At 40.3% G+C, this 24757-nt stretch overlaps 1 protein-coding gene across 22 annotated transcripts in view; it reads right to left on the reverse strand.

The window, feature by feature from the left end:
- Window positions 1-24757, reverse strand: part of SYNE1 (spectrin repeat containing nuclear envelope protein 1) — a 482603-nt gene that overhangs the window by 158097 nt on the left and 299749 nt on the right. For 18 of the 22 annotated variants that reach the window (XR_006717653.1, XM_045500062.1, XM_045500061.1 and 15 more), the window contains 11 exons: window positions 24106-24258; window positions 23260-23442; window positions 22124-22261; window positions 18183-18368; window positions 17877-17999; window positions 17407-17589; window positions 16179-16322; window positions 10820-11014; window positions 9543-9683; window positions 1892-2059; window positions 1507-1668 (listed from right to left, as the gene is read on the reverse strand). Coding sequence is in view for 21 of the 22 variants with exons in the window: in XM_045500062.1 (XP_045356018.1) it covers window positions 1507-1668; window positions 1892-2059; window positions 9543-9683; window positions 10820-11014; window positions 16179-16322; window positions 17407-17589; window positions 17877-17999; window positions 18183-18368; window positions 22124-22261; window positions 23260-23442; window positions 24106-24258 (1776 nt within the window). In the remaining variant the exon portion in view is untranslated. The remainder of the gene's footprint in view (window positions 1-1506; window positions 1669-1891; window positions 2060-9542; window positions 9684-10819; window positions 11015-16178; window positions 16323-17406; window positions 17590-17876; window positions 18000-18182; window positions 18369-22123; window positions 22262-23259; window positions 23443-24105; window positions 24259-24757) is intronic. The other 4 variants (XM_045500059.1, XM_045500065.1, XM_045500057.1 and 1 more) reach the window with 1 other exon arrangement.

Below are 24757 nucleotides of genomic sequence, written 5' to 3' on the forward strand. Positions count from 1 at the left end.
CCCTAACTCTACGTTTGTACAGCACCTTCCCCAAACCAGACTGACTATGGATGACTTTGGGAGAGCAGAAAGCCCCACAGAAGGGAGTTTTACAAAAATAAGGCCTAAGGACGGGTGCTACACACTTTGATCTCTATCTTAAGAAGTTACAGAAGTGTCAAAAACCTGAAGCCACTATTTCTCAATACACTGTCTCCAGATAAAATATGCTCATTTTTGGGTTAGATTGCAAGAACACCACATATATTCTTAATATATGTAAAAGAATGCAATTTTATCTTAGACTACATATATGAGCAACCAATATATTCCAAGGTTTTCCTGGATTCAAAGAAAAAAAAAGTACAGAGTTTCATGCCTAAAGCTAATAAATTTCCCAAGTCCTTGACAGATACACATATCACATCATGCTTTACAGCACTTAATTTACATCTAAAAATACTTTTGTTTTCCTCTGCCTTTTTAGAGGGTTAGTACATGCTCCTCCATTCTGGCAGGGGGGTGAGGGGGAGGGCAGGTAGTATTTCCCCATATCACGGTGACTGAATATTTCAGTGAACACCTCAGTACCCCTGGCTCCCAGTTATACCCGATTGTGCATTAACAGTACACTTGATCATACTGCTAAAGAATTAACTGGATTTTAATATATGCATTTTCTTAGCTTAGATTTAAAAAAATTTTTTTAATGTTTATTTATTTTTGAGAGAGAGAGACAGCGCGAGGCGGGGAGGGGCAGAGAGAGAGGGAGACACAGGATCTGAAGCAGGCTCCAGGCTCTGAGCTCTCAGCACAGAGCCCAATGCGGGGCTCAAACTCACAAACTGTGAGATCATGACCTGAGCCAAAGTCGGAGGCTTAACCAACTGAGCCATGCAGGTGCCCCTAGCGTGCATTTTAAATTGATGTATTTTTAACATCTTTCTGAATTAGGTTAGTGTAATCATCTCTGTTTCTCACATCAAGCCAAAGATTTGCCTGTTTGCATAACATTTTAAAAAACGATTCAAGTCAGGTGCAACCATAAGATTGTGACTCTGAACGCCTGTTCTTCAACTGCTTCTTTGCCCACTTAAGTCTGAGAGCTATTCTCTGAAGTGATCACAGAAAGGTGCTAGGCCCATACTGGCTAAGTTTCTTAAGACAACAGTAACCGGAGGAGGTAGATGAAAGGACATCTTATCCCCACAACAGTTCACAACGGCAACAGCACAACGTGGCAACTATTAGGAAAGGCACTTTGTGAGATAACAGTGAAGAAGCCCCGTCGGGCATGTGGCTTTCTTTGCTTCAATTCAAGGTCTGCATTTCCGTCTTTCCTTCCTGGATCCCTCCCTGAAGAAGTGGTGGAAACAACCACCGTGTGGAATCTTGTTTACTCTATAAGCACTGATCTAATGCAACACAAAAAAGTCAGTCTCCTCTCCCAAACACATGCTGAGCCAACCAGTCACCGGAGTGGCACTACCTAATCATGCGGGAAACCGAAGTCACCGCTAGTTGTACCTGATGCTCCGCCATCTGGCTCTCTGGACCCCTGCCGTGCTCCAGACTCTCACTGAGTTTCATCTCGATGGCCTCCATTTTTGTGGAGATGGACTGGAGGGAGTCCTGGTACTTCTGCTGCCTTTCCAAAGCTTCATAGAGAGTGCGCTGCTTTTCACTGATCTAAAGAAGAAAAGGATATTACCAAACGTGTCCTAGCCTCTTATCTTCTAGGTTACTACACTTCTTTCCTCATGCGACATCCTGACGTCTGTGGCCCAACAGACGGTATCCGACTCTGTGCACGGAGTGTGTTAACTCCGGGCGTGGGTTTCGTAAGACAGTCGCTCGGGTAATCCCGTGTGCGGTGGACGGAGTTAAACACTTCCACGTTTCGGAGACTTACCACATTCTTTAGGGTTTCCCAAGAACGCTGCAAATCATCCAGCTTAGCGGTAGCAGATGGCTCCAGTCCTAGTTCATAGAACTCCGGCGATGGCAACGTGCTGGGGTGGATCCTGGCAGCATCTGTCTGCAACCTCTCAGCAGATAAGGCCTGGTAATAAGCAATGTCCTACGGGTGCAAAGCCCGGTGTTGGGTTCAAGAAGAAGACAAATTTAGGTTAACATGCGCTGTATTGTTTGCCTTGTGGAGGAAGGGTTTGGGATTCACCTAAACTATAAACTATTATAGGGGCTATAAACTATCGAGGTTTGTGTAATTCTTGTGACGAGAAGACAAAGATTGTATCAAAGCACACTACAGTTGCTTCTGAATTTTGGCTTCTATAAAAAAAAAATGAACAAATATTTCAAGTTGCCAAACCCATTCTTAGTCTATATTTGGTAAAACAGAAATACAAAAGATTAGAGTGGTGCACATATTGAAAAGACGAACTAATAAGGCGAAAAAAGAGAATCTAAATTATCTCCTAAACTGTTGTTTTTTAATGTATTGATTAAAGTGCTGCATGCTTTTAAAAAGTACTTGATTTAAATAATATTAAGTCATTTTTGAGGCACAGCCAGATCTTCTGTATCTGTGAGTTCATCACTCACAGGAATTAACTTCTTTTAATATTAAATAAAGGAAAATGTAATTGGGAAGTTAAAACTACTCTAAGAAAGAAATAATAAAAATGATTCCTTCTCATCACTTCCTGGAAGTACACTGGAAATAATCAAAGTGAATGATGAAAAACAAACCTTTTGAATTTTTTATTATTTCTTGGGTTATAAGTAACATTACATATTTTATAGTGTCAATAACGGACTCTCCTACATCAAGACATATAATCATGTGTTTTCAATTGTTCTACGCATATTTATGTGTATTAATAGAAATTGAAGTGGGGAGTAATGTTTATATTCTGGGAATTTCTATTACAAAGTTCACTACTTTTGGGGCACCTGGGTGGCTCAGTGGGTTAAACCTCCGACTCTTGATTTCAGCTCAGGTCCTGATCTCACTGTTTGTGAGACTGAGCCCCGCACTGGGCTCTGCACTGGGAGTGTGGAGTCTGCTTGGGATTCTCTCTCCCTTGCTCTCTGCTCCTCCCTCATTTGTGTGTACATGTGTGCATATGCCCATGTGCTCTCTCTCTCTCTCTCTCTCTCTCTGGCACTTGTTGGGATGAGCACTGGGTGTTACATGTAAGTGATGAATCACTAAATTCTGCTCCTGAAATCACTATTATACTCTATGTTAACTAACTTGGATTTAAATAAAATTTTAAAAATAAAAAATTAAATACATAAACAAACATTAAAAAAAGTTCACTACTTTTGCAGTTGTACTGTTGGAGATAATAATGTATCTGAATGGAAAATACCTGAGCCTTATCGATAAGGTAAGGTCTTATGGATAAGGTCTTGGTAAAAAGTCTTCAAGAAGGACCCAGACACTGGAGAAACCAAAATAAGAACAGGAAAGGGCTGGTGTTTGGGGGTGTGTATGAGGACAGAAGCAGGATTGTGGGGTAAAAGGGGTTCAGACAGGAGTCTGACACCGGAGGAGTCAGAGCTGAGATTCCAGTTGAAATTCTCCTAAGTAGCTGTATAACGAGAAAGTCACTCCCATCTCATGCATCGGTTCCCTCATGTGTGTAACACTGGGGAGTTCTGAGGATTAAATGAAGTCATATTTGAGTGGCCATGAGACCTGGTACTTATTTTGTTGTTGACACTTCCAGGTAAGTCCCCAACCTTTACTGAAGACACTGGAACATGGAGACTGGTTCCTCCTCGATCCTGATCCTGTCACCATCCTGGGTAGATTACTTTGCTCTTCTCAAGTCTTTGCTAAGCTCTATCCATTCACCTCACCTACTTTCACCCCGCTTCAGTCCTCCACACCCTTGAACATGATAGCCTGTCATCACTGAATAGGCTCGCCCCATGTGCACTTCTAGCTATGTCTAAAGTTACTTAAACTCTCCTCTTGCCAACACCTCTGCCTTCTTTGCCCCTTTAAACTCTGCGTTACTCACCTGGAAAATCCCAGGCAGGACTCAATCCAACTTTACTTTCCAGAGCGCATGGGTGTACATGCTCATGAGCATATACACACCCCCCCCCCCCACACACACACAAACACACAGCTGAAGCCATCGAGGAGATACCCCTGAAACTCCTCAAATTTCCAAAAATCTGTCTACGCTCAGACTCCCCTTTACCTTATACTTGCCAGTTTCCCGGCTGGACGATAACCCTCCCACCTACTCCCAGAATCCCATCCACTTTCACTCTTTCAAGGACCTTGGTGTATTACTATCCTCTCTATCTCTACTGACTTTCTCCTCAGCATATAAACAGAGGCAAATCTTTTCAGTCTAAAAACACATACTCTTTTTCGGTATTTTTCTTACAGGATGTCACATGTTAGAAAAGTCCACAAATCACAAAGTGATGGGTCATCACACACAAACACATAGTTGTGATTGCCGTTTCTTCCTTTTCTCCCGTTCACATGATAATCCAGCTTCTGAAAATGGTAGTTTACATTTGATAATGTTCACTTTCTCACCCCCAATCCACTTCTAAATACCCAGCTGTGCTTTGACCCGAATGATTCTTTTCTGTAAAATAAAATGATTATTTTCAGCCCTTCTTCTGCCTGACCTCTCGATAGCATTCCACACCTCTGACTGTCCCCTTTTGGAAACACTGTCCCTGTAATCTGTTCTCCTCCAAGCTCCAGTCATTCAAGCTTTCACTTGTGTATTTCCCTCAGTTATTTATAAGCTCTGCACTCACATCTTCATTTTTACATTTCAAACTCAACATTTCCAAAAACAAAAACAGACAAATAAAACAAAACAAAACAAAAACATCCAGGATGAGAAATAACAAATTTACAAAAAAAAAAAAAAAATCATGTTCTATCCATCTTTCAATAAATGGAACTTCTATGCAGAAGCTCTGATCGTGGGATCTATTCTCTATCTCTTCTCTCCCTTCCCATCCACAGGTTATTTAGGATGAATTCTATTGACACATACCCTTGCCCCAGCACTGCTTCAAGTTCTCATTAGAACAACAACTGCCCAATTCTCAGGTTGCAAACTCGTAGCCTGCAGGCTGCCTCTGGCTTGCACACATTTAGTTTAGTGTATGATACTGTTGAAAATGTCATCGAAGTAGAGAGGTTTAATAAGAATCCAGATTCATAGCTCCTTTTGCAAACCAGAAGGTACATAAGACTGGACTCTGTGTCCACAGGACTATGGTAGTTCTAACAGGGGACAGGCTGCCTGGTTTATGAACAGAGGTGCTGTTCGGGTCCTTTTCATTCCCTGGCCGTTGACATCACAGCCCTGGCCAGGCATCAGAATGTGCAACTTCTGTCTCTCACTAGCTTCTCTGGGTCCGAATCTGTCCATCTCTATTCTACTGTCCACACTGACCCAGGATGATCTGTTCTCAGACTTACTTCTGTACATAGCTTCTAGTTACATTCCCTCTGTGGTTAACTATTAGCTTCTGGATAAAGTTCAATGTGTGTGTGTGTGTGTGTGTGTGTGTGTGTGTGTGTGTGTGTGGTCCTTCATGATGTGCTTCCTTCAGCCCTCTCAGTTTCTTTTCTCCGCTTCTCCCTCCTCCTCGGAAACTGGTTCTCTAATTATACTGACCCTATTTGCAGTTGTCTTGATGGGCCATCCTCCTTCCTGACACCACACCTTTCCATATGTCTTTCCTTCTTGCCTGAAAAATGTCACCTCACTCTAGTGCACACCAACTGCTTAACTTGCACTCCCTCTGACCCATCCTGAACTCCAGGTTCAGGGGCGCCCTCACCATGCAGTGTTTCTCCCCGTCCTGGCCATTGCCCCATTCTATTGTGATTACTCACTCCGGTCTCAGTTAAGACCGGAGAAGTGCCTTTTGTCTCTGACTCTGAGCAGGTCTTAGGATGTTTGGCAAATAACAGGCAGGCATATATATCTATAATGCATCATACATATAAAAGCACTTTTAAACTTTATATACACAGAAGGTACTTTTTTTTTTGAGGGGGCAGGGGCAGAGGGAGAGAGAGGCAAGGGGCAGAAAGGAAGAGAGAGGAGGGAGAGTGAGAGAGAATCATAAGCAGACTTCGCACCCAGCAAGGAGCCCAGGAGCCCAACATGGACCCTGATGCCGGACTGGATCTCATGACCATGAGATCATGACCTGAGCCAAAATCAGGAGTCAGATATTCAAATGACTGAGCCACTCAAGCACCTCAAGAAAGGTAATAGTATTACTGGGTCCACAAGGAAAAGCAAAAAGTTGCTTTAAATGTACAATTTTTAAATTAAATACTCTTTTATAAATAAGGAAGCCCCCCACAAGAGCCAGAATAAAATACATGTGTTACAAAAAAATATTTTTTTCTGGTTCTTTTGTAGGTGAGAGAGAGAGAGAGAGAGAGAGGGAGAGAGAGAGAGAGAGAGAGAGAGAGAGAGAGAGTGTGTGTGTGCGTGTGTGTGTGTGTGTGTGTGTGTGTGTACGAGTGTGGTATGTATGTGTATTGCTCAGGCCTATTACACAGGAATGAGAATTCCTGGTTTCTTAAAAGCATCTGAAAAAGTATCACCTTTTGTAGATGAATAGTTTGAGGACTACATATATTCAAATATTGAATTGAATATTTGAGGGCCACATATATTCAATAAAATAAAACAATCCTCTAATTACAAAATGGAGGCCTTAACTGGCATAGCAAAGAATCATCCTCAGAAAGACGTTTCTTATTGCTTTGTACTTAAGATATGAGAGTTATTATCCAGTGGATTCCTAACAAAATGAATTTGGAAAGCTACAGTTACTATTTCATTTACATTGTCCAGGTTAAAGAGTATTTTCATGCTTCACATCACATTTAATTTTTAAAAGTTTGTGAATTAAGTAGCATTGCTCGCTGTTACAAATGAGGCCACTAAAGGACGTTGCAGGTACAGTCAGCTTTCAGGCAGAAGAGACGGGACTCGTGCTCAGCTTCTAACCTGGAGCCTGGCGCTCTACCAGGTACAAACCTTGGCTTCTGTCAACTCTGCCAAGGAGCTGGCCTCTTGCTTTGCTTCTAATAGCATCAAGAAGCCTGCAGCAAATCCTGGGGTTGCCTGGTTATTTCCACTCTCCAGTAAGCTACACTGTTACCACATTGAGCTAATAGCTACTGTCAGAGAGACAGAACCCACTGACTGCGGAGGGGTGGGGGGTGGACGGGGTTGGGGGGAATCGCTCCGTTATATAATGGAGATCTACTTACAGAAGCAGCGAGCACAAAACCTTCCTTTAACAGCTGCAATTTTATACAGCAGTTATATTTGGCTGCCCCCTAAAACAGCTGCACACATTCTATACAGTGTGTTGAGTCTGAAAAGTGGAATTTATGAGGATTCTAAACGTCCTCCTCAACTACAAGAGGAAATTTTGCAAATCTAGCACATCCCCGGCCAGGTTGTAGTGTTTGTTCATTTTCCTCTGACTTATATTATTGTACAAGAATAACACATGGCCTTAATGAAGGGGTTGATCTGCTTGAACACCAAGCATAGCGCATTTGCTTTTTAAGGGCCTCCTCTGAGTAAGGGCATTTTTTTTTTTTTTTGCTAATCTTCAGTATCACGTATAAGTACGTCCACAATGTGATTTAATTGATGCTTTCCCTTGATGGCAGAGGGGTGTCAAAATCTAGTTAAAACAAAGAAAGATCTCACTCATAATTTTAGGGTTTGACTGAGTTTGACAGCTGAAGTAACCATAATATGAAAACATTTGTGTATTTTATCATGCACGAGGCATTTTTATACGTACAGTGAGAGACACTTTACAAGAAGTATCATGGAGGCTTATAATCTTAGACCAGGGATATTCTCCCCACAGTGTTAATCTTAAGGCCTCAGTTTATTGTTCCATTTGAAAAATTTAAGAACATTAAGTTTATTATATAGGATAGTTTTTTCCTATACGATAAATAGCTGACTATAGCCAAGTTTCTCTGATTCTAATAACATCTGTGACCACAGGGAAGAACACAACATCAAAGAATGAGTAATACATATTTTAAACTCAGAATCTGAAGAAAAGTTTCCCCCAGGGTACGCTGAACTTCTCTTTTTTTTTTGTTTTGTTTTGTTTTGTTTTTAGTCTCTTCTCATCACTTTTGTTATTAGTCATCCCACATCCACCTTTCTAAATTATGAGGTCCTTGATGGCAGGGGCCACTGTTGTCTTCTCCTTTATTACCTGTCTGGAACCCAGAAAACATTTCATGCCAGGCAGGTACTCAAAATGTGTCTGATGAATGAATAAATTCATAACTTCCTAGAGCTACATACAATTTTGCCAAGAGAATTGTTTTACCTAAAACATTCATCAATTTTATATTCCTGTTTTAGGGGAAGAAGGTTTTTTGTGGTTTTTTTTTTTTTTTTTAATTACAGAAATACTATTTTGAATGCTCTGTTTTAAAATAAAAATAATTGTAATTGATTTGTAATATAGCTTATAGAACATTTGTTCTGTTTAACGCTTCTTCCTTAATAATAAATTTCAACTTCTTTGAACACTTACATAATTTCACAGTAATATCATCAAACTTTTTTAAAGACTATTTTGGCCAGGGGCGCCTGGGTGGCTCAGTAGGTTAAAGGTCAGACTTCAGCTCAGGTCACGATCACACGGCTTGTGGTTCGAGCCCCACATCAAGCTGCTGCTGCCAGCACAGTGCCCACTTCAGAGCCTCTGTTTCCCACCCCCCCGCCCCCACCCCTCCACTGCTTGTGCTCTCTCTCTCTCTCAAAAATAATAAATAAAAATAAAAAAAAACTAAACTATTTTGGTTAAAGGAAAAGAAAAAGAAAGTAGGACTTAACGTGCATTAAAAATCTTTGGCTATTGTAAACGCGTATTTTTTATTTCTATATAATATTTTTGATGAAAACTCCTTAACATATTTAACTTAGCACAATCTGAATCTAACATAATGTATGCTAAAAAGCACCCCATAACAAGGTATCATCTCCACTTTATAGGACACAAAACTTAACGTTATTGAAAAATAGATAAAAAACACAAGTCTACTTAGACATTCCAATATATACACCGGGCCATCCCCCTTAAATTGGCTGACAGTAAATAAAGAAAGAGTAGAAGGTTTTCATCTTTAAAATCTGAGCTTATCAGTGTCAAAACCACGTTCGATGAATGTTACAATACAAAGAGATCATGTTATTTTACAATGGTGACATAAACATTTCTTTCTCTGTTCGGATGCAGTACTCCTATTAGATAGCTGTTAGAACTCCAGCCATAATGCCTTATAACTTGGCCTTCTCCAGCTATAATTTCTGTGACCTAATTTTTGCTCATGTCACTGCTGGAAGCCCAGAAGAGGAGCCGGTGTGCTGAGCCCGTAGTGGTTATCACATGACAATCACAGTTTGTGCAATTTCACACCTAACGGTGTGTCCCTCAAGTATAAGATTCATACCCACAGTCTATTAAGAACAGGGAATGGAGTCCTGCATCCATCCAGAGATCCTAGCTAGAGGAATGCCAAATCGTGGTACCTGGTTAACAGAAGCATCTGTATTAGCCACAGGTGAAGGGGAGCGACAGGCAGGTGGAGAGGAAATTTCACTGTTGGTTCCCTCCTCCCCAGACTCCTCTGTGACAGGTGACAGCAAAGTGTGACAGCGACCCGCAGTCATCTATCACATAAAACGTAGCCCAAAGGACACGAACAGAACATCAGTTAGCTATGTTAACAAAAGACCTAGTCAGGCACAGGTCAAAACAAAGGTAAGGATATAACAAGAGTTAGAAATACTGAGACCCGAATCTACATATGAATTCTGCGTTAGTACTTAAAAGTTTTGTCTTCAAGTTAATAAGACTTTAGGGACCATTTGTAAAACAAACAGGGAAAGAGGGTGCCTATCACATTAAAGACTTTTGTTGTTGATTCAGTGTTTTCCTTTCCTTGATGTTTGTTTGTGTCCTTATAAATAAGTAGTAGAATCGTGGATCATACAAGGGAGAGAAGGGTCTACAAAATAAAACTTGAGTCTTTTGTGGACATCTCGGATTCCAAATGTCCTAGGGACATAACTGTACCCAAAGTAATATTTTGCCAAAAGAGTCCAGGTACATACACTATCTGAGGCATAGCACATATGTGTGGAAAATATGCAGCACTGGAAAACACTGTCATTCCCAAAACAACTAATGCATTTTTAGATACAAAGTGATACGGAAATAATGTTGCAGAACAGCAATTAATGGAACCTATTTATTTTAATCCAAAGCTACACTTTGGATTTTCTATTTTCTTATTTTTCTAATAACAGCTTTTCTTCTATATTTTATTAAACATTTGTATAACAGAATACACAAACATATCTAGCTGGCCAGTGTTTTAGCTTGGAAAACATACACAAAAAATGTGTGTAGCGTGATTCTCCTATCTCCCAGAAATCTACAAAACTGTGCAAAGGAATTTTTTTTTTTTTTTTGGAAGCTCAGAGCCTTTCAGTGTGATTGCTGAATTATAAACAAATGCAGGGCCAACCTTAGGCATATTAAATAATTCAGCCGCCTCAAGCCAACAGCTTCATTTTAACTGTCACTGTTTAGGGTAACTGTCACTGTATAGGCATCAAAAACTGGCCTTGGCCCAAATGTAGTCAGAGAGTTGAGACTGTTCCTCATTCTGATCTGCAACACCTAGCACCGATCCCTAAGTTAAGCCACGGAGAGCGAACCTAGAACCGCTAGCCAGGGGGGACAGTCAGAAGGGAGCGCAGCGCGCCGGCTCCCATCAAACCCGGCCTTGACCCTTACTTACCATGACCACAGAGGGGTGGGCCGAGGTCGCGGGGAGGAGCTCCCGGTCCAGGTCCTCCGTCCCCTCCGCCAGCCCCTCCACCTCCGTCACCGTCAGCAGCATGGTGGCATGCTTGGCTTTCATCGTCAGCATCTTGCACTTGGAGTTCAAAGAGGCGATCTGCTCCTGGTAGCCCTTGATTTTCTGAGCCAGCTCCTGGGGAAACATTTCCCCCCCGCCCCACCGTGTGTCAGAGCAGCATCAAAAGGAAACAGAACTAGTGGCGTTCATCTTCCTCCAGCGCTGGCCAATGAAATCACAGAGCTGCGGCAGCCGGCGGCAGGGCCGCGGCGGAGAGGCAGGATGTGGACGTGCGAGCGCAGGGGGCTGCCGGCAGCGCACCCGCAGCCCGACCGACCGCGGCGCGGCGGGGCCGGAAGAGCGGCTGCGCGCGGGCCGGGAAGGAGTGCCCCGCGGCCCGGCTCCTAAGCCCGGGAGAGGCTCCGGGTGCAAGCCGGAACTTATGTAACCTTAAGAACTGGCAACTTTCTTTAAAATGCCTAAACAATCTGAAACTGCCAGATGGTTCATGCCACGGAAATTAGGTCATGTGATGACTAAAACTACAAAAAATGCAATGCTCAGCTCTGACCATACTGTGTATCAGATAGAGCAGTCATCTGTTACAGACGGTGTCACCAAAGTAAACTGCATGTCAATTCCTGTGGCCCATGGAGTCTTTTTTTTTGTAGAGCAGCTAAATAGCGCACAGGAGACCCTAATTATTTATGCAGATTATTCCCCAAATAAAGTTTTGTACATTCATCACATTTTCCCCTCGCGCCTTGCGTGTTTCTAATGTTTCAAATTAGAGCTTTGAACTTGAAGCTCAGTTCAAATTTAAGTTCATTTGTGGTTGAAAAAATTGTAAAAACTGTTTAATTTTAAAAATTAAAAATCGTCTTAAAGATCTAAAATACTAAATAAAAAATAATAATCTAAAATGGTGGTTCTAAAATGTTAAGTTTATACTTTCTTATTTAAAAGATGCATATGTGTTCATCAAAAATAAAGATGTATATTCCAAAACCTTAATCCTAAAGTACCAAACTATTCCATTTTTTCTGTTCCTTTTATTTGGCTCCTTTGCCTGAAAAGCTGTCATTGAGTGTTTGTACATAACGCATTTTGCAACAAAAACATTAAATGTCAATTTCTTTGAAACAAGAGTGTGTATATACCTATATACATACATGCACATATACATACTATGCATGTATATGTATGTATACAAATACTATCATCTTAAACACATTGACATTCAAACTAGAGCTTTGAACTTGGAAGTTCAGAAACAAAATGACAACAGGGGCACCTGGGTGGCTCAGTTGGTTAAGGGTCCAACTCTTGGTCTTGGCTCTGGTCATGATGTCATGGTGGGGGGATTGAGCCCTGTGTAGGACTCCACACTGTGCAGACACACATATATATCATTTTGTTACTGTCATTTTGTTTCTCCCATCCCAGCCAAAACTGAGTAAGTGGAAGGGAAAATGATCCAGCAGAACTCAGCCAGCAGCCCGTCTTCTTGACTTCTACTACAGCACAAGAATATTTAAAGGAAGGACTTTTATTTATTTTTTAAGTTTATTTAGAGAGGGGGGGGAGGGGAAAAGAGAGAGGGAGGGAGAGAATCCCAAGCAGCCTCCATGCTTTCAGCTCAGAGCCCTACATGGGGCTTGATCCGCATGAACCATGAGATCTTGACCTGAGCCAAAATCAAGACTCGGACCCTTAACCAACTGAGCCACCCAGATGCCCTTAAAGTAAGAATTTAGAAAGTAGAAATGATCACTGTTTACCTTTTAGAGTTGCAGGTACTTAATTAAACCTAAGAGGGCTTTTTTAAAATAGTGATTAAACAGCTATTTACTACATCTGGCCTAGTGCCTAATTTGTGGTTACTCTATTATAATTAGTTAACATGCACATATAGAAGGCATCTACCAGCTTAATGGACTCCTTGAACTCTATGTTTTCATAGGAAAAATCACTAAACCTTCTTATGATGGCTTGCCCCACTGGGGTAGATTTGAAGAATCTTTGCGAAGTAGACTTAGTTTCAGTCCTTCACCTTTTCTGCCTACATGGAAGGTCATGGCCCCCTACTGCTGTACCCTGCCAAGGCGTGCCCATGCTGGCAGCAAACATCCATCTCCTAAACTGCAGTTGTAACTTTCTTGTGTATAAAACTTAATTGGGTTGTTTGTTAACAATCCAATTCTGGTCTTCACTTCAAAAGATTTTGATTAGGAGGCATTTTGTAGTCATCTCATATGACGCCCTTGGAGAAATAGCTCTTTAGACTTTCTTCTGTAATAATAAGACCTGTCTAAATCGTAATAACTAGTGGGTGGTTAAATCTACTGAATTAAAATGGAGCCCTAATGGGTTCATGCGTTCACTATTCTCAGGAGGCATATGTATTTTTAACTTTTACTGGATATTTCTGAAAATGATTACCAAGGATGAACATAAATAGATGGGAATGTCAGGTAAAGTGGCTGTTCTGAGGAAAGCTGCCTTCTGTGGCCAGTGTCCCGCCCTCAGGAGAAGGCCTTGTATATAAGGTAAAAAAAAAAAAAAAAAAAAAAAAAAAAGAGGCCTGAGTATTCTCTCCTATGATTTAAAAGTGGCAGGATAATTTTCTCAAATCAAATGCAGCATTTAAAAAATTACAGAAAAAGGGTGTCTGGGTGGCTCAGTTGGTTAAGCATCCAACTTAGGGCAGGTCACGATCTCACAGCTCATGAGTTCAAGCCCCACATTGGGCTCTGTGCTGACAGCTCAGAGCCTGGAGCCTGCTTCCGGTTCTGTGTCTCCCTCTCTCTCTACTCCTCCCCAGCTCATGCATTCTCCCTCCCTCTCTCTCTCTCTCTCTCTCAAAAATAAATAAACATTAAAAAATTTTTAATGTGAATTCTTTAGAAGTGAATATATTATCAAATAATTTTATGAATTACAGCTAGTCTTCTAGATACTAGATTTACCTCAAAATTGAAATTCCATTAAAAGGAGATTGAAAAAAAAGGAAAAAGCTGGGGCGCCTGGGCAGTTCAGTCGGTTAAGCATCTGACTTCGGCTCACGTCACGATCTCTCAGTCTGTGAGTTCGAGCCCCACATCGGGCTCTGTGCTGACAGCTCAGAGCCTGGAGCCTGCTTTGGATTCTGTGTCTTCCTCTCTCTCTCTCTCTGCCCCTCCCTGCTCGTGCTCTGTCTCTCTTACTCTCAAAAATAAATAAAACATAAAAAAAAAAGAAAATACAGGAAAAAGCGGGCTTCCAAATTTTTACGTTATCATAAATCAGGCTTTCTCCACTCAGCACTTTCCTTCCTGTGTTTGTTTTATACATACAATGAGACTCTTACATGACTATGCCATTATTATGATAATGTATTCTAAGTCACATGACAAAACTTGCAAATGTCTACACTCATGTTTAGAACTGGAAAGAGAAAATGTGACAAAATGAACAGATCACTGAACAGGAGCCTGGAGGATGGTCTTCAGCTGAATGTACTGAGAGCCAAATATGTGACCTTGGACAAGTCATGTATCTTCCTGGACCATTATTCTTCTCTTCTGTGCAATAACATAGTCCAAATAGTTTCTGCAGCACTGGAAAAACTATGGAATTTGGAGGCACAGATTTGGGAGCCTTGGAAGTTACTTAAAAATATCAGTTTTGGGGCGCCTGAGTGGCTCAGCCAGTTAAGCGTCTGACTTCCACTCAGGTCATGATCTCGCAGCTGTGAATTCGAGCCCTGCATGGGGCTCTCTGCTGACACCTCAGAGTCTGGAGCCTGCTTCGGATTCTGTGTCTCCCTGTCTCTCTGCCCCTCTCCCCACGCTCACTCTGTCTCTCTCTCTCTGTCAAAAATAAATAAACATTAAATTTTTTTTTTAATAAAAGTTTCTGTTTTCTTATCAGTAAAATGGAGATGATTAAAAAAAAAATCCTTACCTCACAGAGTTGTTATAAAAGATAATGTAACAACTTTGTAAATTGTTTTTAAAAAAGCCCTCCCCCAAAAACACTATAGTAATGATAATAATGTTCTTTCAGATAAGATTTTAAAAATATATACTTTCTGTACTATGATAGAAAAGCTGTTACAAAAAAATTCTGGATCGTATAAAATGAGATTAAAAATAGTATCAAAATTAATTTATAATATATAGTCTAATGTATGAATTGTATAAACAGTGGTCTCAAATATTTGGGTAACATATTTTCATGTAACCAACGGCATAAGAAATCAATAGTTAACGTAGATGTTATCTATAGTATAGAAGTAAATGTAGGTGTGATATTTATTTACATTATTTTGTAAATCACATGTAAGTGTAAGTTACTGATGCACTTGACATGTCAAAAAATTAAAGAACTGCATTTGGAGACTGGGATATTTTATTCTTCAAAGGCAACAATTGAATCTTCTGAGAAACTCACTATGATACTTAGTTTGGAAAAAAATAGTTTGTTGCTCTTATGACAACAAAGTTAAAATAGAGCCGATAAAGAATAAACTAAATATCTACCCTTGGCACAGAGAAATTAAGATACTCTCATCCCGTTGCTTACCCCGATTCATGATGCTATGAGCCAGTCCCCAAGGGAAAGAGGAAATAACTCATATAGGAATTGACAGGTCAGAGAAGGACATTCACTGCTAAGAATCAATGGGCCCAAACAGTCAAGGTCTCTGATCTCTGAGACCAAGTCTGTACAAGGGGTGTCCAAGTCCTCAGGTCATAATGAAGTCATGAATACAAGAAAGAAGGCTTTTTTGAAAATGGGGAAGATGCTAACAGACACAATCTGGGAATCAGCAAAAAAAAAAAAAAAAAAAAAAAAAAAAAAAGACTACACTCTGATTTTGGTGGTAGAAACTGAAATAACCTATATTTGAAAGTGCAAATGATTTTGATTTTAATATGAAATACCTCTTCTGTTTAAAGAGGGTGATCAAAGCAGCAAAGTCTTAGGAACTACTGTTTCTAACAGGTTTTATAAGACAGAGTGGACTGTGTTTGGTGTATTAACCGTGAGAATTTTGGGCACAGGAGACGGTGGATCCCAGGTGAGATATGTCATCGTAACACGTAAAGAATTTTGGCATCAAGGGGCAGACTCATGCTCCTGGGTCTTGGAAACGATCCACAAAAACAGCCCTCAAGATGCAAAGACCGTCAAAGGGGCTACCTGAGGACGAAGCACACTGGGTGCGGGCCAGGGAAAACTTTTCTCTCTGATTCACTAGAAACCAATCACATTTTCTTACCAAGCCAGTGTCTTGCCTGCCTTCCTGTCTCACCTCATGCCGAGAAATCTGGGCTTGCAGCTCCTGGATGTTGCTGGTGGCCGCGGGTGTGTCCTCAATCTCTCTGTGAGCTCCTTCTATAAGCTCCTGGAGGTGCTGCATTTCTTGCTCATATTGTTCATATTGTACCACGGCCTCCTTTGCAAGAAAAAAAGACGCACGGTTATCTTTCTATATCAATCACTGTGGGCCATTCTGTACTGCTGTCTATAGCGTTGAGTGGTATTTACCTGGGCATCTAGGGAATAAAGAAAGGATGGGTCAAGTCCCTGGATGATGAGAGTTCTCAACTTTATGCAGATCTTTCAAAGCCTTGTCTCTAAAATAGTTCGTCAGGATTATGGATGGACTCAAAGCAGCTAAGTGGCTAGATCCTCTCTCTTTTCCCTATTCAAATTATGCTGAAAATGGCAATGCCATAGTCAGAACAACGTCAGGGTGGGAAGTGGTATGAAAAACGTGATTACTTCATTTTTCCACCTAAGAAATACTAAATCTATATGTGAGGCACTTGACTAAATGCTGGGGTGGGAGATTAAAAAATGAAGGAAGCATGACTTCTAGCCTCAGGAATTTACTGTGTAACAAATTACAAGATAATCCAAGGTGCAACAATAGTTGACCAAGTAAACCCTTAGCTATTTAATAAGAACCTACATAGGCAACTTTTGGATAAGGCAGGTGAAATATTAGTTGAAAGGGCATAGGAGGTGGGTAGCATCATTCCTTCCTCGTAAATGAGTCTTCTCTTATTGGCTGAAGAGGCTGAGAGTTACACGGGGATTTGCTTTTCAGGCAAGAAAATGCCTTTACTGCATCAATAAGCTGAAATATGAAAAAAAATCTGCAATCTATACTAGCAGTAAAGGCTTTTTACAAGGTGTTAGAGGATTCTCCAATGAATAATAAGAGATAAAAATATATAACTGAATATAAAATTAACTTGTATAAGTCATTCTTTACTAAAATATACTGCTACAAGATAGCTGTCACCAAAGGATGTTTTTTATAGAGCTTTCCCCGGGCTCTTGCGGGTGATCCAAATGATAGCATTTCATCTCCTTATTTTATATAACCACAACAATCTGTCAAATTTAACACTCTGGGTGTGTTTTGATGGCTGAGCCCACACAACGCTAAGAAAAGCAGCCCATGACTCATTCGCTGTGGCTCTGTGGGCGCGGGGACTGCGAGGGACGCTGGCGGGCACAGCCCCACGTGCCTGCATGATGTTGCACTGCTGGATAGCCGTGTGCTGCAATCGGCTGGCCTCTGCCTGCAGGTGCAAGGCACAATGGCAGAGCGGCAGGCTGGCGACCACATCGTCGGGGATCCGGAGGGCACTCTGGCAGATCTGCACGGCGTGGACCTTTGGCTTGAGTGACTCCATCTCAGATAGCAGATGCTGAAAGTAAGGGTTCACATTTTATATGGCGCAAAAAATTTAAAATGTTTCTATCTGAATAGCTTCTTTCATAAGCAAGAGACATTTACTAAGTTATAGCTCTGGCATACGTTATAAACATTTTCCAGGGAGATTTTCTTTAAGTAACGTGTAGAGTCCTAAGACTACAGCTGAGTTTAGAAGTCATTTTTCCCTATCTTCTTTTTAAAAATAGATAGATAGATAGATAGATAGATAGATAGATAGATAGATTCCCCACTCACTTCCTCTGGATTATTCTTGCTTACCTGTCGATGCGAAAGTTGTTCCTTGAGACTAAGACGTCCGACTTCTGGGGAAGTCAGGGTTGTCTGGGCTTGCTCCAAAGCAACTTGTAAGTTTTTTAGCTCAGTTTCAAATTTTTTCATATCCTACAGAGTAAAAGCAATATGAATGTCAATATAGAAGCCCTGGAAGTTCAAAGTCATGGGAGAAGAATAACCTCACAGTCAAGAAGGCATATCAGAGGCGAGTACTACATCTCCACTATGGACCCACCATTTTTTTTAAATGATAGACTTTCTAATTTAAGCTATTGTTATTATTAGTTTCACCTTGGCAGCATCTTGGAGATTCTGCAAACGAATTTTGATTGTCTGTCGTAGCTCCTCAGACTCCCGTCCCAGGTCTGCCACTTGCTGAGACATTTTTTCTGTGGAGTAGATGCTAGCAAGGCACTGTAATTTCTCAATCATTGCTTCCAGATTGCTGGGGATTTCTTCAGATTCTTCCAGCATGGTCTAGAGGGAATTGCCAATAGTCATGACATTGACAGGGAGGCAGAGGCGTACAGGTAACCAATCTGGTGTGGTGTAAGGAGACTAGGAAGGAGTGCCAGGTCTCAGTGCCCATGCACACCATGTAGGTTCCATATGTCTTCTTGTATCTAACCTTCCCAGCCCTGTGCCTACTCCCCACCTACGCTTCTCCTCATTTCACAGAAAAAGAAATGAAAGTTTAGGAACTGCCAACCATTTACTGAGGCCACATGTTGTTAAGTGTTGGACGCTCAGGCTCGTGCTCTGTCAACCACCCCAAGCTGCTCCCTGATGAGGGTCAGGACACGAGTATCTCAGGGATATCTGTGCTCTGACACATTAGGCCTTCTTGTCAGGATGTTGAGCTTACTTTTCCTCCTATTTACTCAAGAGATGCTTTCTGGCTCTCATATTCTATGTCTAAGATCTAAGACACTTATCGATCTAAGAAATGAAAACACAAGAGCATTACAAACAAACAAAAAAAAAAAACTTTTGAACAGTTGCTTTAAATGAAACAAAGAGGGTAGAAGCTACTTGAGATTAGCAAGAGGAATAAAACACAGCCCTGGTCATTCTGGATAGTATCCTCTAGTGGGACTAATAATACACATGGATTGTTAACCACATAATGTGCATTATATGAGCAGAGTGAAAGAGAAGAAAGACTAGAGATGACGGAATATTACTTGCAGGAGGATTGGGAGGCGGAACAGCATAAGCAAAGGCACAGAGGTGAATGAGCACAAAATGTTCAGTTCCTGGGATGTGCGATGTGTAAAGAAGAGAATTGGGAGCTGGGATATTATCCTTGAGCAATAGATCTTTAATTTCAAAATACAGTACAGTTTTTCCCTCACGAGGAAAGGAAATACTGAAAATCTAAAGAAGAAAATCAAATATTCTACAATATGGCAGAGGTAACTTTAAGAGATAACTGCTGTTACATTTGGGTATATATTTGGATAATTGAGATCATAATATACTATAATTTTCCATCTTTCTTTTCCACCTGACACTAGGAACACCTGTATTCTCTCTGTTTACTGCTTTTGGCTAACCTTTGGGAGCTTTACCTAAGGCGGGCACGGGAGAACTCTCAAAAGAGTATCTACAGACTGAGTTCTCTCCTGAGCGTCTGTGGGATGTGTGGTGTCTGTCCTGTGTCCCCAATGCACTCAATCTGCCCAACTGCCCAAGTCAAAACACTAGGAGCCCTCCTTGGCTGCTCCCTCTCTTCCACCCACATCCAAGAGTCTCCTCTCCAGAGTCCATAACTCTAGCTCAGTATTAGCCCTTGATTCTCTCTTCACTCAACCTCTAAAGAGTCCTTGTCACTCTCTAGCATATCACTGCCACTGCCTTCCATCCTGTCTTACCTTCCTCAGTCTGTTTTCCACAGGCTGCTAACTCATCTTTCTTAAAATACAAGCCGGGATTTGTTGCTTGCCTACAGAATATCTGTCAGAGGCTTCACAGTGACTATAGGGTAAAGCCCAAGTTCTTAACAGGCCTTTCAATACTTTTCTTCTCTCTCTATTCTTCTCTCTCATGCCTCTTTCCAGCTTTCGTCCACACCGCTTCCCCGTACTATGCCCTCCACTGCAATGAACAGAGCACCCCTCACTCTTACTATTGGGATGTCCACATGTATTTTTGTTTAAAATGCATTTCAAGCAAGTAGGCAGCCTGTTGTTCAGGACTCAGCCCAGAATTACCTTTTCCTAAGAAGGCCTCCTTAAGCTTCCCCTAGACTCTGGGCAGTGTGGACAGAGCACCCCCCTGTGGGCTCCATCAACACATCGAACCCTCATTTCCTGCACTTATCACACTGTTGGCAATTGTCTAGATCTATCTTTCGTCTCCGTTATCAACTCCCTGGGGGCAAGGACAGGGAATATTCTTTGTTTTCTGAAGCCCTAACGAAATTCCTAGCTTTGGAAAGCATTCTATAAATATTTGCTGAAACAATAAGTGAATGCAAGACCTATTTAAAAACAAAAACAAAAACAAAACCCTTAATGGTCATTTTAGAGACTACATTATACTCTATTATATCTAAAAATTCATTCAGAGAAGTGACCTTGACCTTTAAATTTGCTTTAAAATTCTACTGTAGTTATTAATACTGTATATTTTCTACATTTTGGATTATGGAGTAGTAATGTTTTGATGTTCATGATACATTTTGCCAACTGTTTTTCAAAAAGATTTTAACAAGCAGCCATCAGTGTTTGAGAGCTCTCACTTCTTTAAATACGAACTTTACATAATCTTTAAATGGGGTTAATTTGATGGTTAAAGTGTTCTCTCTTTTCAATTTTCATTTCTAGATTTCTAATGAGGTTGAATATTTTTTCATTGTTTACAACCGATTGTATCTTGAGTCTTGTCAGTTAATATATAAGCATATCCTCAGGCAGAAGATGGGAGTGGTTTACTAAAGATTCCAGAAGAGTATAAAGATTGATGAGAAGAAAGATTATGTACACAGGGAAACTGATTAGCATCTGTTAACACATTCCAAGGAGGAGAAAATAAGGCTTTGATCTAGAACCCTGCATATGGGAATGGAAAAGGGAATAGGAGTATAGATAGGAGTATATTGGGGCCCCTGGGTGGCTCAGTGGGTTAAGCACCCAACTTCAGTTCAGGTCATGATCTCACAGTTCGTGAGTTCAAGCCTCACATTGGGCAACTTGTTGTCAGCGCCCAGTCTGCTTCAGATCCTCTGTTCCTCTCTCTCTCTGCTCCTCTTCCGCTTGCTCATGCGTGCTCTCTCCACCCCCCCCCCCATAAATAATAAACATTAAAAATAAGGAGTATGCATAAATCAGAATAAAAGAGAGAGATCTAAAATACTTGAGGATATCCATGCAACCTAAGTACAAACCATTCTGTATTGTACCATAAACTAACTGGGCTATTAGATGTTTGTATCTAATTCAAGCTTAAGATAATAAAAGGATGAAATAATTTCCTGGATGATGTGACCAGAAGAAAACTTCAGGAAATGAAGTAACACAGCCACCATGTGATATGGATTCTTTGCTCTTTCCCAGCTGACCCCTACTTCCTGTGGAAAATCAGACAACTGAGACCAGGCAGAATGTTGAAAAGAATGAGGCACCCACGTGGCAGGTTGTGTGCTTGATGTTTGCACATATGTTAAACCATTTAATCTTCACGATAATTCTGCAATATAAATATCATTTACATCTCTGTCTTACTGATGAGAAGACTGAATTCAGGGAAGCAGAGTAGTTAGCTCCAAATTCATAGCCCTAAATAGCAGAGCTTGGTTTTCAGATCAGTCTGAGTCTGGAGCCTATAATCTTTCCACACGTCATATCTCGTCATGGGGAAGAATTTCCCACCACATCCCTACGTATGATTGTTTCAAAGAAGCTGCAAAAAAAGAGAGACCTATACAAAGGTGATTCTTTTGGGTCTTGGAGAAAGAAAAGTCTAGGGGAAAACTGAGTTAACATTTCCTATTAAAAAAAAAGTCTAGAGGAGATAGAGGATATCTATTATTTATACAGTCTTATGAAATCTTATGGGTAGCCACTTTCTTTTAAACCATTGGACAAGCCATCAGGGCTACCTTAGCTTTCTTTTTATCTGGCACCTACAATAATTTTATGTCATGGCCCTCAACACTTTCTGTCAGGCCAGCCAGTTAAATCAAATTGCTCTCTTAGTCACTCTTTGAAAACGATTTTTCCCAAAGTTACCTGATGGAAAATGTATTGTTCTCGAAGTTGGTTGGCAGAATTCCATGCAATCTTTCCATGAACCAAGACTTTGGCTTTCTCAATCCACTTCAAAATGAATTCAAGCATTTCAGTGTATTCTTCTAAATGTGATGCTGCCTGAAAAAATCATTAACATTCAGATAACATATGTAAACTCTGCTTTGTGAGCTAGAAATTAGTCTTCTATTTTTCTTTAGATACAATAATCCTAGGGGTCGATTATTATAACATCTGTGATATTTAAAGGTATCACAAACAATCATCTCCTTGTTGAAAATCTGTCAAGGGCTTCCCAGTGACTTTAGGATAAAATTCAAGTTCTTAATATGCTTGAATAATCTTTCTTTTAAAAATATGCTCTGTTCTTATCCCTTGGTCATCTATCTAGTGCCTCTCTATGCCTCCTTCCATATTTATTCCACCTCCACAGATGAAGGAGGTGGTGGGGGGATTATAGCATGCCAGATTTCTGTACTGTAATTCATTAGTTGCCAATCTTGATTTAACTTGTCCCTGATTACAGAAAAAATACATAATTAATTTGTAAAGGTGAGTCTATAGTCAATAATTATGATGAATGTGTGACCTGAACTTATCTATCTACATATAGATATATCTGTCTTATATCTTTATATATATTATTTACATGCACTATGTATTTTATTTCATATACATATATAAACATATATGTATACATATATATATATATATATACACATATATATATACACACACACATATATCTATAACTTTAAGATAGTTGAATACACCCCAAACTGATTTTATAAAACATGTTAATGGATGAGTATTTATTTCACAAAGTGCTTTTCTAGTTTACAAAATATTCATTCCAAAAGTTCATCTGTATGACCACCTCTGTCAATGAACTTCTCATATGGTTTGATATAATACAAAGGCAAGTTTCCACGTAAACTTAGGATACTAAATCTTAAAATACTTAGGATATCTTAGGATACTAAACAGGTGTGGTATGTAATAATCTACCCTTAAACCACCCTCATCATTGTCAATATTATCTTTTTATTTTTCAAAAGAAAAAGCAAACACTTCATTTCTACCTTAGAGGATTTTGATTCCTGGCCTGGAAGACATACCTGACTGAGCTTGGAGAGCCGATTCTCAGCCTGTCTAATGGTCTGCTGGTGTAGTTCCATCAGTTTTCCTACCTTCTTGGCCAGTGGTTTACCCAGTTGGCCATTCTGTTCCGAGAATTTCTGTACTGCTGCATCTAGTTCCATTAATTTTAAATTACAGCCATCTAATTCCTCTCCTAGCACCTAGATGGTAATCCAAATAAAAGAACATTAGACTACAGAAATTTCCCCAGCTTTTCCAAGATCAAAGGGTGATATTTTAAATGTTTTTTGTAAATGCCAAGTATTATAAAGAATATTTCTACATGATCAAGTCATTTATGTTTCTTCAGTTAGAAAGGCAGAGCAGATGTAAATTAAAAAAATAAAAAATTAAATTAAAAAAAAAAAAGGAAGGCAGAGCAGACAGGAGGTTTTGTTATGCTGGTGTTTATTTCCTATGAGGCTGAGTGAGAAGGCTAATGTTTCCTTCTGCCCCACCCCGAAAGGATTAGTCACTTAACTCATCAGCACAGTGAGAGCACCACCAAGGTCATCCTTTATTTTGGAATTTATATATTTATATTCCCCAATAATTATTTGGTCTTTTGACACTCTTCCCTCTTCCCTGCATGTGCAGGTACATTTATTAATACAGCTCCACTGGAATGATGAGGTATATGTGTAAGTTATCTATGCTATTATCTGTATAATAGCATACATATGCTTTATTATCTGGTTTTACTGAAGCTTGCTAATCAAGAAAGTTTTTTTTTTTCTCTGTCTATATCCCCAAAATAAACTAACTCCAAAATATATGGAATTCATTCAGAGGCACCTCTTATATTTCCACTGCTCCTTCCTTACCTTTTGGTCGATCTTAGCTTGTTGTAAATTATCTGTCTTTGCTCTCAGCTTACTGAGGATAGTTGTGAGATCTTTGGCTATCTTCTGAATTTGCCGGCTGAATTCCTGGCTCATGGCCTTGCTCTGTTCAACTTCTCTTACTTTGTCCTGGATCTAAACAATCAGTGAGAACAACGAAACCAACCATGATTAAAACTGCATAATTGCTGTTAAAAACCTCAATCTTAAGATGTTGACAAGAGACTCTTGAGTTGGCTAACGCCACTTTGGCATTGATGCGCTTTGTCAGACCAGCCACATGCCGTTACTGGCTCTCATGGCTTTCCTGCGGCCTTGCTATTCACCACCCCTTACTGCTGCTGTTTCAGCAAAGGAACAAGCGTTGCATGTATAGTGAGCTACACATCAAACGTTTACAGAATACTCATTTTAGATAGAAGTGTGCACGGCAGAGCTTGAATCTCAGCTTCTCCATTTACTAACTTCGGAACACAAATTCTTTTAGGCCTCTGTCTCCATAAAATGGAAAACCCTTCCAGATAATTAGAAGCACGTGGATTTGTTTCCAAGCACCTTTTTTATAAGTAGATGTTGGTGATCTGTTAACTCTTTTTCCAACTTCCCAAGTACATCCCAAGAATATATCAAAACA

The sequence above is a fragment of the Leopardus geoffroyi genome, chromosome B2 (genome assembly GCF_018350155.1).
Source record: "Leopardus geoffroyi isolate Oge1 chromosome B2, O.geoffroyi_Oge1_pat1.0, whole genome shotgun sequence".
Classification (NCBI taxonomy): domain Eukaryota; kingdom Metazoa; phylum Chordata; class Mammalia; order Carnivora; family Felidae; genus Leopardus; species Leopardus geoffroyi.